This window comes from Chrysochloris asiatica, unplaced genomic scaffold (assembly GCF_000296735.1).
Source record: "Chrysochloris asiatica unplaced genomic scaffold, ChrAsi1.0 scaffold00102, whole genome shotgun sequence".
In the NCBI taxonomy this organism is placed as follows: domain Eukaryota; kingdom Metazoa; phylum Chordata; class Mammalia; order Afrosoricida; family Chrysochloridae; genus Chrysochloris; species Chrysochloris asiatica.
Window position 1 is genome coordinate 2,475,756 of NW_006408620.1, and position 19,098 is coordinate 2,494,853.

At 47.4% G+C, this 19,098-nt stretch overlaps 1 protein-coding gene across 1 annotated transcript in view; it reads right to left on the reverse strand.

Moving 5' to 3' along the window:
• MKL2 (MKL/myocardin-like 2) overlaps positions 1-19,098 on the reverse strand; it is a 140,606-nt gene that overhangs the window by 11,874 nt on the left and 109,634 nt on the right. Inside the window, exons 7-11 of the mRNA XM_006867201.1 lie at positions 15,528-15,662; positions 10,336-10,601; positions 3,906-4,038; positions 2,276-3,172; positions 228-365 (exon numbers count right to left, since the gene is read on the reverse strand). Coding sequence (XP_006867263.1) covers positions 228-365; positions 2,276-3,172; positions 3,906-4,038; positions 10,336-10,601; positions 15,528-15,662 — 1,569 coding nt within the window. The remainder of the gene's footprint in view (positions 1-227; positions 366-2,275; positions 3,173-3,905; positions 4,039-10,335; positions 10,602-15,527; positions 15,663-19,098) is intronic.

The window sequence follows — 19,098 nt, forward strand, 5'->3', positions numbered from 1 at the left end:
AAACCACCACAGCACGACAGACAGACGAGTGGTGGCCGTTTGGTTTTATGTCTATACTGTCTCTTTAAATTTCAATGTCAATCTTGAGATGTTTTAGTTGGGTGAACTCTTTCTGTAAGAAGGAGCCCTTGTCCTCCCCCCACCCCCCAAATCACGGGGACAGCTTGGCAGCCCCTGGTGCCCCACCCAGTGTTCCTGCAGACATGCAGTGGGTGGTGTTCACAGACCTTCCTGACTCGCTGTGGCTGGCTGAGCACATGCCGAGGGAAAGGGTCTTGTGGCTGAGGTGTTGGCTGGGCCAGGCCCGAGGACAGGGCAGCAGTAGCTAGCTGAGCTGGAGGCTGCGTTACTGCTTGTGGCGGCGTCTAGGAGGGGAAGGAAAAGAATCCATTTAATTGTTGGAATCAGACTTTGGCTGTGGTGCTTGGTGGCTCCGTAGGGTAGACACCGACTGAGCCACGAGGTGTCAGCAGCTTCAGTCCAGTAGCTGCCTGGTGGGAGAAAATGAAGGCTTTCTGCTCCCGCAAAGATGTACAGCTCCAGGAAGCCTATATAGACTCCAGACTGATACATGTTGCTGTTAAGTGCTGTTGAGTTGGTTTCAGCTCATAGCGACCCTGTATAGGGTTTCAGAGGAGTGATTGGTGGTTTGAACCACCGACCTTGTGGTTAACAGTCCAGTTCTTATCCTACAGCACCACACCAGAACTCAAATTGATATCTACTTGTATATGAAAAAATGTATTTGAAGAATTTGGAACTTTCGAGTCCAAACTGGAAGAGGAGAATTCTTCCTGTGCCTGTCACGGGCCCTCAGGTCGTACCTCCTGGCCCAGGGGGATCCCTCTCTACTGGTCACGGTGTTTGGGCAGTCAAGGCTGAGCGGCACTGGCCCACATGGGAGTCCACAGCTGGTAAAACTCGACGGAGGGTAATCAACACGTAGGTATGTCGGCAGAGAAGGGAACTACGGGTGCACCCTTTCATCATCTCTCAGTAACCCCTGATCCTACACTGGAAGTCCACTTTTTCCTTAGCTTAGGGCTCTTCACAATGGTGGTGTCTGTTAAAAACCATGTTTGGGCCTGGAGTCTGAAGTCCTGGGTTTAAATGAAAGCTTTGTGACATGCTAGCTGTGTCCTGGGGCACACGACAAAACCTTTCTAAGCCTCAGTTTCTGTGTCTACAAATGGGTCTTTCCTTTGGATCTTCTAGGGAAAACCCAAAAACCAAACCCTTTGCCATTAAGTAGACTCAAAACCACTTGACAGGTAACAGGTGCTGAGACTGTTACAACTTCATCCTGTGGAGCAGCTGGTGGGTTTGAACCACCAACTTTTCAGTTAGCAGCTCACTGCTTAACACACTGCATTACTGGGGCTCCTTCTTTTTGGGGACGAGCGAGTGGCGTGGAGTGAAGTCCTGTAAAGTACTCGGTGTGGTCTTACATACCAAAAAGGACCTAACAACAACAGCTATTACGGTGGCCACATCTCTGGTATTTTACAAGGTCTACATGTGCCCTGGAGTCCTGGTGTGGGGCTGTGGGTTAATGCGCTGGACCACAACACTGGTTTGAATCATAAGTTTGGTGGTTCAAATTCACCAGCCACTCCTCAGAGACCTTATAAACAGGGTCACTAAGAGTCGGAACTGACTTGATGACACTTAACAACAGGTATAATTATGAACCCCTGGTATGGTGCTCTAGGATCAGCACTGAACTGCTAACTACAAGGTCAGTGGTTCAAACCCACGAGCTGCCCCTTGGAATCTCTATACAGGGTTGCTAAGACTGGGAATCGACTTGACAGCAACAACTCATGTACAGGAGCCATGGTGGCAGGGTGGCTTAACCACTGGGCTGCTGATCAAAAGATTGGTGGTTCAAATCTACCAGCTGCTTCACGGGATAAAGATGAGGCAGTTGCTTCCCTAGAGATTTACAGCCCCGGAAACCCTATGGGGCAGGTCTACCCTGTGCTATGAGCTGGAATTGGCTCCATGGCAGTGGGTTTACTAGGAAGTAAAAGGAATGGACGAGCCCCGACGTCTGAGCTGACATCCCAGAAACAACATTGGCTAGCCACATGGCAGGAGAACCCAGTGAGTGCCCACTGCCCACCTGGAGCTGCAGGCTGCCTGCTGGGAGCTGCACTGAGGCGACACTCGAGCCCTGGATGGACAGCGGGAGCAGCAGCTGAGCAGTCGGTGTGGTCAGCAACGTCTGTGGCTGGGCGACCACAGCGGGTGGCGGCTGTCCCTGGGCACTCACAAACAGCCGTGGCACGAGGCTCTGCTGCCCTGCTGGGGCCACCGGGACCTCCTGCTTGACAACAACAGCCTTCTTGGACAGCAGGGTCTGGCCACTCGTGGACACAGGCTGGCCCACAGGACGGCTGGCAACGGGGATGGGTTGCCCAGAGCTGGAGCAGTCGGCCAATAAGGCCTCGTCTTTGACGGCAGGAACCACCCCGCCGGGTTTCTGCTCTGACTTAAGGGCAGGGTTGGCTGGCCCGCTGGGCTGGCCTTCCGGTGGCCGCGGAGGCTGTAGCTGCTGCCCTCGTTTTTCCACCTCCAGTTGCATCTTCAGGACTTCCACCAGCTTCTGCTCTTGCTCCAGTCTCTTCTTGAGCTCTTCGATCTGCTTCTCCTTCTCTTGCAGCTTGCGGTCCTTTTCCGCGGCATCCAGCTCCAGACTGGACAGAGTGCTGCCAGTGGGACTAAGACTCTCCTCTGTACTTGTCACTCGCAAGGGCGATGCGCACAGGAACTGCGAAGGTGACATCAAGTTCATGATCTCCGTGAATGTGTCTGCCATGTTTGTGTCCTCGGTACTGAGACTGGACTGGTCGGATGGAGACGGTGAGATGGGCAGAGGGGAACCGGTGCTCTCGACGTGGGCTGCATTGCTGGCTGTGGCCGATGTCAGTTCTGCCTTGAATGTGGAGGCTGAGCTAGTCACTGAGTTGTGTAGTGTGGTGACCGGCAAGGCCATGGTGACTTCTGGGTTGCTGGTGATGATGGCCGGGGTAGACACTGCCACAATGCTGCCCGCGGCAACACTGCTGCTGCTCATTTCTTGGTAGGGTTTCAGGCGCTCGATGAGGTCAGGTTTGGTGCCCGACACTGGCAGACCCCTCAGCTTCAGTTCTGTCTTCAGTTCTGAGACCTAGGAACACCACAAACAAATCAGCTCTTGGCTTAGGAACAGCAACATTCTGACAAATCTTAAAGGAGGCTACGGGGGCAGGGAAGGTACCTGGGGCTGATATATCGGAAGAGACAGTTTTTTCTCTTTTTTAACATAAGGGCACACCACTAGTGACCTGAAGAGCTTTGAGAGGCCAGCGACAGAGTGAGGTTTCTTGAGGGTATGTGTCAAGGACAAAATGACGACCACAGCAATGCTTACTGAAGAACCAGCACTCTCTCAATGGACCTTCATGATGGCCCGTGAGGCAAATGTTTCTATTACCATCCCCATTTGACAGATGAGTCAACGGAGGCAGGGAGAAGTAGAATCACTTGTCCACACAACAGCTGAGCTGGGATACCAACTCAGGAAGGCTAACCTTGGAGCTCATTTTCTTGATGACTATCTTTTCTTGCTTCGCCCAGAGTTGGCATTGAGCAGAAGAGTGGAAAAAAAACTAAACAAAACAAAAAACCCACAGCCTCTGGGTCAAAGAGAAGTGGTGTGGTCATGGTACACTGCACTTGGTCAGCACTGCCTGCCTGAAAACAATCGTAATGAAAGTAAAACCAAGTGCGCCTCCGTGGAAGGTATTAGTTCTTAGGTCACCATGAATGTCTACTGAAAATGATCTACATCTAGAGAGAGCTGGCAGCCCATGTCTGTTTTGGGCTCTGGCTGGTGGACAAGCTCTACTTGGAATGGTCACCTTTAAATCATCCAGGCTGGAAGGCAGCGGCCCGGGCTTTCTCACAGGGGCCGATGTGTTGGGTCTTGGTGTGCTGGGCGTGGTACTGTTCAATGCTGGATTTCCACTGTTGTTATTTTTATCATTGAGTGGCCTTTGAAGAAAAGAGAAATTAGAGTTTACAACAAAACACCATCTGGATTTGCCATTGCCTGTGGTTACCAATTGGACCATTAATTTATGAAGAGAAAAAACTGCCATGGTCATGGATTGGAAGACTCGGTGTGGTAAAGATGCCAGAGGAATGAGGCCCCAGTAAAAATCCCTGCAGGCTCTGCTTGCTCGTGTGGAAGGGGATTTAAGCTTTGCATGGGCGTGCATGTGACCATGGAGGGACACGGAGCCCTGGCGGGGGGAGAGGGAAATAGAAGGAGTCACAGTACCAGTGAACCAAATTACTAAAAAGCTGTAGCTAACAAGGTAGTGTGGTGCTGATGTAAGGACAAAGAGACAAATGGAAACGAAGAGAGAATGGAGAAACAGACCCTATTACTACGCAGCATGGCTGAGCGGCCTGGTAGTCCCAGGATGCACTGGTCCCTACCTCATACGGCTCCCCCCACATCTAAGTATGAATTATAAAACCAATACAGCTTTTACAAGACAACACAGGCTAGCATCTTCACGGCCTCTGGATAGGTCAAGCTTTCTTAAACAAGACACAAACACTACATTACCAGGGTCTTCTAAGTCAGTGAGAGTCTCATGTTCTGAGACTACTGCAATACATATTTTGGACCAGGGCCTTATGGCTAGAATATACGAAGGAGTCTTGCAAATTAGTTTAGAAAAAATTGCAAAGGATAAATGGGGGTGGGGGAATCTTGAAAAGATATATCACAGGAAAGTATATCCAAATGGTCAGTAACGATAAGAACCAATACCCAGCTCCATCAGGTACAAGGAACTCAGTATTTAAATCACAGTGAAACAACACTGCCTCCTCAGCAGATGGCTGTAATGGTAACAGGGGTGATGTCCTATCGTTGGATCTTTGGGGCCCATACACTGCTCGGCGGGGGGAGGTGCACACTGCTACAACTCCTTCTGGGTAGCACGTTCACGTTTGAGAGAAACTAGATACACGTTAGCAGTGTCAAAGAGAAACACACCCATCCTGACCCAACAATCCCATTCTTACACACCCGACAGGAAGACACGCAAGCGCCCCGACAGGCACAGGTTACTGTATTACAGTCCTGGGAAGTCAGTTCTGACTCAGTGACCCTATGGGACAGAAACCCGCTCTCAGGTTGTTGAGACTTCTGTAGAGCCACAGAAACAGATGGTTTCATCTTTTTCCCTTTAGAGTGGGTGGTGGGATTGATCGACCAACCTTCAGGCTAGCAGTCCAATGTTTAACCCGCCCCAGCACCAAGGTTCCATTTCTTATAAAGCCTTATTCATGACAGCCCCAAACCGGAAGCTACCTTGTTTTCCATCAGGAGTGTAATGGTGGATAAACCCTAAGCAGCAACACGAAATTAACTAGCAGCCCTGTACTGCAAACCACAAAGTCCGCAGTTCAAACCCATTAGCTGCTTCTCAGAAACCCCACACAGGATCGCTATGAGTCGAACCAACTAGATGGCACTCAACAATTTCCAACAATGGGCTCCTGGTGTGGTGATGTAGGACACGCACTGTACTGTGAACCACAAGGTCGGTAGTCAAACCTACCAGCTGTTCCTCGGAAACCCTATACAGGGCTGCTGTGACTGGGAACTGACTTGAGGGCACTTATCAACAACTACAATAATAATTTGCAACAATAAAGACACATCTCACAGACAATGGTAAACAAAAGCATCCAGAAGCAATGTACTGTTGTCAGATTCCATTTGGATGAAACTGACAAACAGGTAAAAGTAATCTATGGGGACAAAAGTCGGGAGAGTCACTGGGAGAGGACAAGAAGGCTTCTGAGGTTCTGATACTGGTCTGTGTCTTCTTTTGGGGGGTTGTGAAAGGAGTATGTTCACTTTGGAACCAGTTTTCAGTTAGCATTTCTATAATTTTCTAAGTTATACGTCAATGGAAAAAAGTTAATTAAAATAATAAGAAAGCAAAGGCTGATGGACTGGTTTGCCAAGCCCTAAAGTTAGGGACTTTATGCTAATCTCTTTCATTCCTTGCTTTGGTCCAAGCCTCACCCTAACCTCTCCAGCTCTCTCTCTGGGTGATGGTGGTGGTGGTGATGTGCCATGGAATCAGTTCTGACTCATAATGACCCTGTCCCAGGTTTCCGAGGCTATAACTCTTTAAGGGAGCAGAAAGTCTCGTCTTTCTCCCATGGAAGAGCTGGTAGTTTCAAACTGCTAACCTTGAGGTTCGCAGCCCGATTCGTAACCACTACGCTCCTCCCAGATGATGCCTACTCCAGGCATGCAAGATAGTGGATCCTCAGTCGGGAATGCCACTGTGGATTCTGCTTTATTGTCATTACTCCGAAACAGGGATCTGGAACGACAACGCTCATGCGATGAGAGCAGCAGTGGGTGAGTTTTCAAAGCCTGTGATTAAAGCCAATTTTGACTCTGTCAACAGTGAACTCTTGACATTTATTTTAGGGTCTTTGAAAACCTGCCTAACTTTTGTATTTCAAATACTTGAGGCATATGAAATGAAGTTTCTCTATGTTTGGATGAAATAAAATATTTGCTCTATCATTGCCTTATAAAACTCAACATTTGAGTCATGTTAGAATTCTGGAAGCAAATTATTTGAATCACTTTCTCAACCTTATTTTCATTACTCTCTTCCCAGGAAGCTTTTTAGAGAATTTCCCCCCTAACTCCCGCCCCCCCCACAGACTGTGTGCTCGTCCACTGTCCACTGATGTGTGTATGGGTACCTGTACTTTATATTTCTAATGAGTCAGACTTTTTCATTCTCCTCGAATCAACTTTTGCCTCCTTGGGGGCAACATCACCCCCCACTGATATTGTCATGATGTAATTGAGTCATCTATTCAGGCTGCCTTTTTGGTTGAGAATTTATAACATAGTACTTGTTCCCAAGATGACCAGTTCTGTTTTTGTGTGGTAAAATGATAGACAAGAATGAGTGCTCTCTCTCTCTCCCTCTAGGTTCCTGATCTCTGTGCATGTTGTTTTCCTTGGGTGGGCAGCTTGGTCATTTTAGACTGAATGGAAGGACAAAAGACATGAAATGGGAGGAAAAAAAGTTCAGCTACCACAGACTTCAGACATACTCCTCACATTGGCCCAAATAGCCTAATTCATTCATTACAGAAAAGAGTCTCGAATGGGAAGGTACCACAAAACAATCCTTTGATGGGACTTTCAGTTGAACAGTTTCCCATCTATTAAAACATCCAAACCCAACTCACTGCCTTCAAGTCGATTCCCACCGATAGTGGCTGCAGAGGCCAGAACAGAACTGCACCATATTTCTCCTGTGGAGAAGCTGGTGGGTACACACAGCCCATGGCCCACCTTTCAGCTTGAAGCTGAGCGCTTAGTGACTGCACCACCAGGAACCTCCTAAAGACACAGTGAGGAGAAGACTGTAAAGGCTGCAGGCCTGTGCTGGCTCACTGCCTTCATAACAGGCCTCACTACTATTGTGAGCAGGCCCAGGGAAGAATGCCTCCCTAAGTCCTGGACAAAACTGCAGAGTGTGGCGGTCCACCTACGCATCCGATTTCCTTCCAATGTTAGGAGCTCACTCAGGCCTGCTGAAAATAGCCACACGTCACAAAATGACTCCTTTCTTTGTCCACATGCCCTAACAATCTAGGCTGAAGTACTTCAGAATAGAATGTGAATTAGTAGTAAGTTTACTCTTTCTCAAGCTACCTGAGCCATAAATGAAAAAATGAACTGATAATCATTAGCATGTGAACAGGTTTTCTTTTTTAAACAGAGTAGATTTTAGAAGTCTTTATTCTCCCCTGGAGTCCCTGGGCTGTATCTTGGCAGTCTACTTTGGAAAAGTCAGCCACTGAAAACCCCCGGAGCCCTGTTCTACCTACCCTGGCACACACAGGTTTGCCTTGAGTTGTAGGTGACTTGAAGGCAGCTGGGTCTTACTCATTTATCCTCTATCACAGGTCTGATCTAAGAAAACAGGAGTCACCTATGAAGAGGGCCCTGGTGTGACACTGTAGGCTAAGACATAGACTGCTAAGCAGCCGCTCTTGAAAACCCTAGACACGCTTCCTTGACGGCCCAAAACAAGAACCCAGAGAGGAATGCCCAGTCTACATGCAGTGAACAGAGCATACTCTCTATTGTTGTTGTTAAGTGTCAGTGAGTCAGTTCCAACTCACAGTGACTCTGTATAGGGTTCCTGAGAAGCAGCTGGTGAGTGTGAACCGTGGTTCAAAACGACCTTGTGGTTCAGTGCTTATCCCACAGGGCCGCCTCAAGATCCCACACTTAATTAAACTCAGAGACCAACAGTGAGACTTAGTTTCTATTATCTTTTCATCTTACTGGAGTGATAGCATCACCCTTGGAAGCAGCAGTCAAAAAAAAATCAAATGATGTTATTGCATTAGACTAATCTGCTACAAAACACCTTTTTAAAATAATAAGAGCACAGATGTCACTTTGAGGACAAAGTGAGCCTGACCCAAGACCTAATATTTTCAGTCACCTCAGATGCATGTGATAGCTGGAGAAAAATCAATGCTTTTGATTTACGAAGTTGACCAAAAATACTGAACAGCAGCAGCAGAAATAACTCTGTGTTGGAAGGAGTACAGCCTTAATACTTCTGAGAAGAAAGGATGGTAAGATTCTCTCTCACAGACTTTAACATGTTATATAAACAGAAACAAGGAGAAAGACTCTTAGCAAGATGGGTTGGGGCTCTCCCAGAAATCATTCTGAGGATGACGCAGGACTAGCAGGCTTTGTTCTGCTGTATGTGGCCTTGCTATGAGTTGGAATCAAGTTGATGGCAACCTAACAACATAATACCTTCTCTAGAGTTGAATGCAAATGCCACTTTCCCCTGAAAATGGGGGGAAATGAAGGCCAGGGTCTTTGCTTTTTTACCCAGGTTTGAGCCGTTTCCTTGACGACATAATGGGATGGCTGTCTGGTTATGAGTTCAGTCTCAGAACTCATCAGAACTCACACTCTCTTGACTCTGTCACGTAGTCTTGATGGTTTGTGGCCCGCCAACCTCTTGGTTGTTGGTGGCCAAACTCTGGAAACATTTTCTTTTTCCACAGTTCTTGGCACCAAGACCTTTTGTCTTTTGAAATATCTACTTCTTCCTTTCTCTTATCAGTGCCTTGGTGTCATCTCATACTGAATGTACTTCAAACTCTCTAACCACTGTTCCTGTTCCCAGACTCCCCCCTCCCCCCCTTCAACACCAGAGCCCAATTATCTCTCCAGCACGCTGGCCTAGTGCTCTCGGGCCCATCAAGAGTCAGCTCTTTTGTCCAACTTCAAGTTCCTCCAGGCAGTGGCTCTACCCCACTTTGCCTAAAAGTGATCACGTTCTTGGTTCAGGTTCTCCGTCTCACTATCCTTCATCTGTGCTTGTGTTCTAACTAATCTCCTTTGTTTGAAGGACCACTTCCCTCAGCCCTTCCAGATACGAAAACTCTGCCTTTTTCTTTCTTTTTTTAATATTAAAGTTCTGACCCAGGATCTGAGAGTGAGGTGAGGTCCTTTCCAGCTCCTAGTGACCCCACAGGACAAAGCAGAACTGCCCCTGAGTTTGCCTAGCTTGCATCTTTATGAGAGGTGGTTTCTCCTGTGTGGTGGCTGGAGGGGTCAAACCACTAACCAAGCTTTTGGTTAGCAGCTGAGCACTTAACCAGGGTGCCACCACCTGGTTAAGGCTCCTTAACATCCTGCTCTTTTCACAAAGCTTTCCTCAACCTGTCCAGTTTTTATGCCCATTTGTTTTTTCACCTTCAGTGTACCAAATCTAGTGTTTTTTCTATGTTTCTCTCATAGCAACTAGTATTATTTGGAATGGATTACTGGCAGATTATCCCGGGCGTGTAACTGCGAAAAGGCATCTGTGACTTGAAAAGCTCACTACCTGCTTTGGGGGACAGAGACTGGCCTGGAAACTGGGCCCCGGGGGCTAGGCTGAGTCTGGGCACTGTCGGATGAGCTGTGAGGACAGAGAAGGAAAAGCGATGCTGAGGGGGAAGTGGGACCAGAGACGCGACACTGAGGGGACTGCAATTAGTGGGATGAGGCCAAATACGCACGGCCTACTGCCTGGGAAGCGGCGGGCCTGCTCTCTACACCTTCACCCAAGTCACAGTAAGACTGTTGTTTGTTGCTGCGTGCAGGTGCAGAGCGCGCCCACGGCCTCTCGTCACGCGTCTCTTGGTAAAAGCTCACAGAAGGACGCGCTGCGCTGTGTGGAGACAGAGGAGCCCAGCCCGTACTTGAGAGGTGCAGGCAGGATGGTCTGGTAGTTGTAGCGTTGTTGTTGTTGTTGTTGTTGCTGCTGCTGGCTCAGGATCTGCAGCTGCAGGAACAGCTGTTGCTGGTGGAGCAGGCGGGCGTACTTGGAATCCATCTGCGGCTCATTCTTCTCACCTTTCTGATCCGGTGGAATGTACTGGTGGTATTTCAGCTTCTTCACCCGTGGTTTGGGGTCTTTGCACTTTTTGCTCCGGTGTTTGTCATTTGGGTTCTTGGGATGGCTTTGCTGTTTTGGAGGAGAAGGAAGTTAACAACAGTTTAAGACCTGTCCCCCCAGGATAGTCTATTATACGTGTACAATGCACTTTAGAAATGGGGTCGCTGCATTGGAGAGTGGTACACTAAACACACGGAAAGAGCCTGGACAACATTTGTAGAGCTCCCTAGCCCAAGAATCCTGCTCCTAAGAACTTTTCTCCTGCTGCTCTGTTCTTTAGGGTATGGTCAAGGTGCTCAGGCCAGCATTACCGATTCAAATTCAACATTTATTCTGAGGCGTTTTGGTGAGGTGCTATAGGATAATCTAACTGGATTGCTAACTGCAAGGTCAGAGGTTCAGACCCACCAGTCACTCCTTGAAAATGCTGTCCAGGTCACTCTGAGTCAGAACCAACTCAAGGACATTTTAACAACAACAACAATGTAGACACACAATATTGAACGGGAACCTTCTTTATGGCTAGGAGCTGCCCTGTGCATCTGCTGTAAGATGGCTGGTTAGCAGCATGCGTGGCCTCTAAGCCATCATTAGATGCCAGAAGCACCTACCCCATTGTGACAACCCAAATTATCTCAATTGTTAAGTGCTGTCGAGTTGGTTCTGACTCCTAGAGACCCCGGATAGGGTTTCTGAGGAGCGGTTGGTGGGTTTGAACTTGTCACCTTGTGGTTAGCATTTCACTGCTTCTCCTATAGCACCACACCAGGACTCCAAAATAGGTCTTCAGACGTTACTACATGTCCCTGGGGCAGGGAGCAAACTCTCCTACTGAGAACCACTGTAGTTACGTAGCTAAAGGTGAGTGCAAAAAAACTGACACTGTGCTGACGAGTCTCACTCACTTTAGAGCCTGGTCACCAACTTCAAGTGACCCTGCAGTGCCACCTGGCCAGGCAGCTATGAACTGACTTTCCATGTCCTTTCTCTCACCAAACCCTGACTCCTCACTAGCTGCCTAAAACATCAGAATGTTCACAGTGATCGGCAGAGAGCTGCCGTGGGCTCCCGCCTTGGCCCAGGCCTGCACCTAGACTCTGCGTGCGGCTCTCCTTGCTGGCTCTGTGGATGGACTGTGTGAGCTGCAGTCCAGGGCCAGCACATCCCCTCCTGCACTAGATCCCAGAGCTCCAGCGGCCCTCCTTTCTCCTGGACCATTCCTCTTGGCCCACACCCCTCCTTTCTTGACCTCACATCCCGACTGAGGAACTGATCCATTTCTCTGTGCCCTTTCCCGTGCAAAGGGCCTCAGGAAAGCTTTCAGTGCGAACTGTATACAGATTCCCCTTGGAATGTGGTGCCCAGTCCTGCAAGCTCTGGCCTCCATCACTCCGAGATGGAGAACTGCTCTAGTCCATGTCACCATAGCGCTCATGTTGCTAAACCCAAGGGCAGGTCCCAGTCTAGCAAGACTTAACTGGTCCACAGCAGCATTTAACACAGCTCTCCTGTTCTTTTCTCCTTTTTGAAGGGTTTCATTTGGCTTCTGGGTCATTGTACCCTTCCTGGCTGTTTCTCCTCCTATCTTCCCGAAACGTTGGAGTGCTGTAGGAGTCAGCTCTTGTGCCTCTTCTTTATTTATACTTAGTCCCCAAGTCATTTTACAGTCTCTGTGACATACTGATGATTTCTACATTTATCTATCAAGTATAGACCTTTCTCCTGAAGTCTGGACTCACCTACCCTACTGTCTTGACAACTCCACTACATGTCGAATAAGCATCTCAAACTCTAGGTATGCTCTTCCCCATCACAGGAAAAGGCAATTTCTAGTCAGTCAGACAAAATACACACGACTGCTTCACAACTTCTTCACACGCAATGTCTAATCTGTCAGTACATCCTGTGGACTTAACCTTCGGAGTATTAGGGCTTCAAACTGGTTCAAACCAGCTCAATCACAACCGATTCTGCATGCATGTTGCGAAGCAACCATTTCTCTCAGATTTTCACCCAAGAAGGAAACAGGATTGAGGGCTATGAACAACAACAGGAAACAGGCAACTGTGCCTCACTCAAAGACGCAGGCTGATCGCAAGGCTTTCTTTGACTGTGTGTTGGCCGCCATCTGTGAGTGGAGCACCGTAGCCCGTTTCCCTGTTGTGACTATTAAGTGTTGTGGCGTCTGACGCATAGTGACCCTGTATTGTGTTTCCGAGGCTGTAAAGCTCTGCAGGAGCAGAAAGCCTAATCGGTCTCCAATAGAGCGGCTGGTGGGCTCAAACCGCTGATCGTGTGGTTCTCAGTCTAGTGCTTATCCTACAGCGCCATAGCGCTCCTATTCTGGTCAAATTCTGATGCATAAGAGATTTGTTGCTATGCAATGCATATTCCATCAGTCATTGGCTGAGCCTTCTGAACTACTTTGAAGCCGTGCAGAATAGAGTCAGGAGCCAACCACAGTTCACTCCCTTGACTGCTGCCACCCTCCCTGACCACGGATTACACCTTCTAACTGGTCTCTGCTTGTACCCTTGCTCACCTACTGGTGTTCACATGTCAGCTCAAAGCCTCCCAGCTATTTCCTGTCTTCATGCTGAGCAGCCAAACCTCGGGCCCAGGCCTCAGTTTACTCTTCGCCCCGCTTAGTCACACTGCCTTCCTTCAGAGGCTTTCTTTCCTCCGATGTCCTCCTGGCTCCCTCCCTCCCTCTTTTCAGGCCTTTGTCCAGATGTCAGGCGCTTACTTTACCAGACAAGCCTGTTAAAAGCAGAAACATCTCCTCGCTTTCCTTGTCACCAGTCGACATATTCCTCATTCAGTTCTCGGTCCTTCCTGATCGTCTGCCTCACTGGTTTACCTACTTTTGTGGTGCTCTGGGATAATGCACTGGGCTTCAAGGTCGGTTTGAACTGCAAGGTTGGTGGTTCAAACCCACTAGCCACTCCTCAGAAACCCTAGACAGGGTTTTTGTGAGTCAGAACCGACTCAAAGGCACTTAACAACAACAACTACAACAGAGTGTCACTGCAGATAAGCACTGGACTGCTAACTGCAAGGTCGGTGGTTCAAATCTACAAGATGCTCCTTGGAGACCCTATACAGGGTTGCTATGAGTAGGAACAGATTCGATGGCACTTAACAAGAAGCACCACCTGTCTGTCTGTCTGTCACTCTCTGGTGGCTTGCCAGCTGCTGTGATGCCGGATGCTATGCCATCAGTATGTGTACCACGCTGACTCAGCACAGTGCTCTCTCAGATAAGCTGAGGAGGAGGAGAAACGGTGTTACTTCTAACCTCCTCTGGGCCTTGATCTTCTCATCTGAGAGGGAACGAGAGGGCTACCTAGCTTTCCAATGTAACTTTTTAGTTTTAAAAGTTTAAGCTCCATGTTCTTCTTGTTTGGGTAAAAAAGATCTGAAACGATTAAATGACTCCTCAGTTTAGTTTTCTCTCCTTTATTTGTTGTTGTTAGGTGCCGTCGAGTCAGTTTCCACTCATAGCAGCACTGTATAGGGTTTCCGAGGAGTGACTTATGGATTTGAACCACTGACCTTGCAGTTAGCAGGGCTTCTGAGGAGTGGTTGGTGGGTTTGAACTGCCCACCTTGCAGTTATCAGTCTAGTAAGGATGGAAATCTTTATGGGAGCAGAGAGCTTCATCTTTCTCCCGCGGACCTTGTAGTTAGCAGGCCAGTGACTACCAGACAGCAGCACTACACTCCTCCCACACCAAAACCACTGCTGCCAAGTGGATTCCAACTCATAGCAAAACTACAAGGCAGAGGAGAACGGCCCAGTAGTTGGATATCACAGACGTTCCCAAGTTGTACATCTTGACACAAGCAGACTGCTCCATCTCTTCCATGGAGTGGCTGACCTTTCAGTTAGCAGCTATTGTCTTAACCTAAGCCACAGGCCTTAACCACCATGCCACTAGGGTTCTTAAACCTAATAATACACCCTGATCATCACTGAAAGCCTGGTGTGGGGCTGCAGGGTCAGCACTGGACTGTGAACCCCAAGCCTGGCAGTCCAAATTCAGGCAGCTGCTCCTCGGAAACCCCATACAGAGTCGCTATGAGTTGGAACAGAACCAATGACACTTCATAACAACAACAATCTGGCTTTGGTGCACACTGCAAAGTAGCATCCATTTGTTATTACTGTGAGCCACTGATGCACCTTGAAGCTTTAATTTACTAGGCTTCATGGGAGCGGGGACTACGGCCGTCTATGTGGTTGCACGTTACCCTAACAGACATTATGCTGAGCATTACTGTATCAAAAATGTTAATCTTCCTCTGGAATGAATGATTCTAAGTGAATTATTTCTACTAAAGGAAACAGAGCCACAACTGTGATGTTTATCTGAAGAACAAACAGAGCTTCCTCTAGCCAAACCTGTCCAAGCAGGAAGTGTATTGCTCCTCTGAGAGTCTGATCATCATATGTGGGACACTGTGGCGTGTGACCTTGGTACCACCTCCAGCACCACGTCCCCATCTGTCTGTGAGACGCAGGAGTAACAGGTGCTGAGCCAACTGTCCTACTCTGCTTGTCTCCTGGCTCATCGTAGGGCCTGGGTGGTAGAGGCACTGGGGACTCCTGACCAGGTGATCCCGGAGGCCCTTGTGCACGGCTCCTGGGGTTCTATTGAGACCGAGGCCTGTGGCATTTCTCAGCGCTGTGGGTTAATGCTCTGGACTGCAAGGTGGGCAGTTCAAGTTTATCAGCTGTTCCTCGGAAACCCTATTCAGGGTCGCTATGGAGTTGGAACCGACTCCATGGCACTTCACAACAACAACACAGCACTACAGGCTGTCTGCAGCAGTTTCAAACACAGCACTGAGTTCTACAAGTTCACCTGTGTGTTCGATTTTCCAGGCTGCTAGATGATGTAGATGAATGCATGAAGACCTGCTTCTGGTTCACAGGGCTATGGGCAACGCTTACGAGGGGAGGTACTCACACCTGTGTGCCCAGGGTACTCACCTTTACCAGTGTTGGCCCAGGCTTCGCTGAAGACACAGTGTTTGCAGAGAGGGCAGGAGCTGTGGACCTGGTGGGGGGCAGATCCGCAGGAGAAGTTTTCAAGAACTCAGGAACTGCTGGGGACACTGACGTAAACTGGTGGGCAAGGCAGAGACATGTCTGTGAAACCAGTGGCCGTAAACATAGACAACAAAGCAAAACCAGACCAAACTGTAAGTGAACGACTTCGTTGTTTTCTTCTGAAGGCTACCAGAAATGAGACAGGAGCAAAATACAGTCTGATGTCTGAGACTCAGATGGTGGGGTAACACACGTCCCTCAATAAAGACAACTGTTAAGAGTCTGTCTTGCAGCAAAATGAGATTACACTATACTAAGTGTTACACAGAAAAATGGTCAGAAGGATTGTTAATTTGGTAGGAGAGGGGAAAAAAAAAAAAGCCCAAGATGGTTGTAAGAGTGATCAAAACTACACATGGTTCTAAGGGTTCTTTGCCTTGTTGCACCTGCTGTAGCTATGAAGTGCTATCGAGTCGGTTCCGACTGACAGTGACCCTGTATATAGTTACCAAGAGTGGCTGGTGGGTTTGAACCACCGACCTTGAGGATACCATGGACGTCCAGTGCTTATCCTACAGAGCCACACCTGGGCTCCCTTGTCACACACTGTTGTTGTTAACCGTCAAGTTGGTTCTGACTCACAGTGCCCTGGTATAGGGTTTCCAATTGTAAATCACTGCAGAAGCAGAAAGCCGCATCTTTTTTTCCGATGGAGAGGCTGGTGGGCTCGAACCACTGACCCTGTGATTCTCAGCCTTGTGCTTACCGAGCCTGTGACCTGGACTTAGTACAGAGCCAGACGGTGCCCTCTAGTGGTAAGGTGTTGCCATTTCCTGGAAACCCACTGTACAACAGATGCTACCCAGCTAGTCTTACTCTCCCCAAACCTAAGGACCACAAGCTCATCTCCTGGTTAACCATTTTTCCCCATTTCTTGCGACAAAAGATGATCTGAAGAATATATTCTGACAAAGTTGATCTGCTTTACTGACAGTACCACCGTGTGAAAAACAAATAGCTGCTTTGTAACTTAGGCAGAAAGAAAGAAAGAAAGAAAGCCACGACTAAATCTCAAACTGGAATCATACAAATCAAAGAAGCTACCACAGGAGGCTCTGTTAGCTTTGATGAGGTCTCTCTCACTAGCTACCTACCTACATTAAACAGACCTTAAGGACCCAGGTACTGGAAAGAGCGATCACTATTAAAGGAAGCCTGTCAAATTTTGTGTGTACTGGTTACGGTCTGGACTTAAGATCAGCTTTCTGATAAAAAAAATATCTCTTCTTCTTCTCTGTTACTTCTCTAAACAATTCTCAAGTTCATTAAACCAACAAGCAGAATCAATCAGGTTACAAGTATTTGAATTTGAACACAACAAATGGTTTTTTGCCTCCTTAAAATAAATGACCTGAAAAAGCAAAGGGCTATCTATCAGCAGCAAGAAAGACGATGCCGCGCTTCCACTAGTCCCTCTATAAATATTGCTTCATTGAGGAATAAGGAGCTGGTAGTGCAGTGGAATGTGAGCTGGGCTGCTAACTGCAAGGTTAGTAGTTTGAAGCTACCCGTAGCTCTGCAGGAGAAAGATGAGACTTTCAGCTTCTATAAAGATTTACACTCTTGGAAACCCTACCTCTACAGGGTCACTGTGAGTTGGAATCGACTCGGTGGCACACCACCACCACCAATGGGTGAATAGAAACGCCACATGGCTAGGCCATACTCCCCCAACACTAGCATAATTCACTAATGTGTCTCCCCTATGCACCAATCTACAGAGCTACTGCTTGGCTGAAAATCGGGCCACAAGGGTGAGCTCTGTTGCAGACATGAAGGGTGGCTATGGGCCACAGTCATGGGTGCCTCTCGTCTCTCTCTGACCAGTAAGCCCTGTCTTTTTTACACATTTGAGTTTTCTTCCACATTTTCTCCTATTATGAGTAGGACCTCCTAATGGGGTCTCTGAAGGGTCTCTTTCAGAACCATGGGTCGTGGTAGCCAAGCATCGTCCAATGCTTCTGGTCTGAGAGTCATGGAGACTGATGCTCAGGCGGTCCATGATTCATTAAGATTACATTACATCTTCATTCCCTTCCCTGAGTGTTCTGAAACCCTCTCATATTTGAGAATAGTTAGCGTTAATAATCCAAACAATATCCCAGAAGCACAGAAGTCATCAATTGTAACATTTATGAAATGTTTTGATTATGTTCCTAAACCCTGCCGAATTGACTTTAGTCTTAATTACAGATGCCAACCATCTCATCAGCTATTTTGGTATTTCACACCGACTTTGATGCCCAAAAAACCACAGAGTCAAAAGCCTAACACCAGAGTGACACGGTTAAAATGCGTGGTATAACTTTCCCTCACTGGAAGATCAACAAGTTGAAGATAAATTCTGGTTAAAAAAGGAAGAAAAATCTAAATGCCTCTCTACATTTCAGCAGACTTTTTTTTTTTTTTTTTAATGTATCTTAGAATGGATGCGCTCCCCTTTCTCCGCCCCCACCCCCCACGTTAGATCACACCTAGCCGTTAGAATCCTACTGCCTAAAGTTAATGAAACAATTTAAAAATGAGTTAATTCTGTGATTGCAGTATTCCAAAACTACTAGCAAAGTATCCAGACCTAGAGGACACTTAACACTCATTTCGTTCCATGGTAAGCTACCTTTGTTGTTGTTGTGAAGTGCCGGCAAGTCGGTGCCGACCTATAGCGACCCTGTATAGGGTTTCCAAGGAGGAGCTGGTGAGCTTGAACCACTGAACTTGCAGTTCAAATAACTTTGCAGTCTGACGCATTAACCCACAGTGTCACACCAGGACTCCTTTAGAGGATGCCAAAGAGGTTTGAACTGTCACCAAGAGCCAAGCTCTCCCTATGTACTAACATCATTTAATTTTAAGAGGATTCAGAATCTTTTTCCCAAAGAAACAAATTAAATTTCAAGCCTGGCTTTGTTTCATTACAGGTTACAAGTCTCAGGACAGCCAATTCTTTCACTGTCATTGAAACACAAGTAAAATGTCAGAAAAACATGGCCATTTAGCAGTGGCTATTTATGCTTTAAAGAAGATGAATGGCTGGCTTTTGTTAAATATTGTTATTGGAAAATCCTTCTATGAGAGAAAAAAATAAATGTTGGAATAAATGTCTAAGTGGGTTCAAGTTTTACAAAGTTTCAGGTTTTGGCGCCAGTTTCTAGAAGACCATGAGATGCTCACCAGGGACCATGCATGTTCTCAGGGAGATCTTTTTCTTTCTTTTTTAAAAAATGATTTTTCAGTCTTAAGGAAGAGAAGTTAAGAAAAAAATAACTTTCTACTGTACTAAAGAGATTTAATAACAAATCTCCTTTGTATTGTAGGTTTTATAGGCACAAAAAATTTATTTCTAATTTAAGACACAGCCGAGTTCTCAAGACTGGCAATTGCAAATAAGGAGGATTTCAAAATACAATTATCCTTTAACTATTGTTTCCACATTCCACTTTCCTGACAAAGG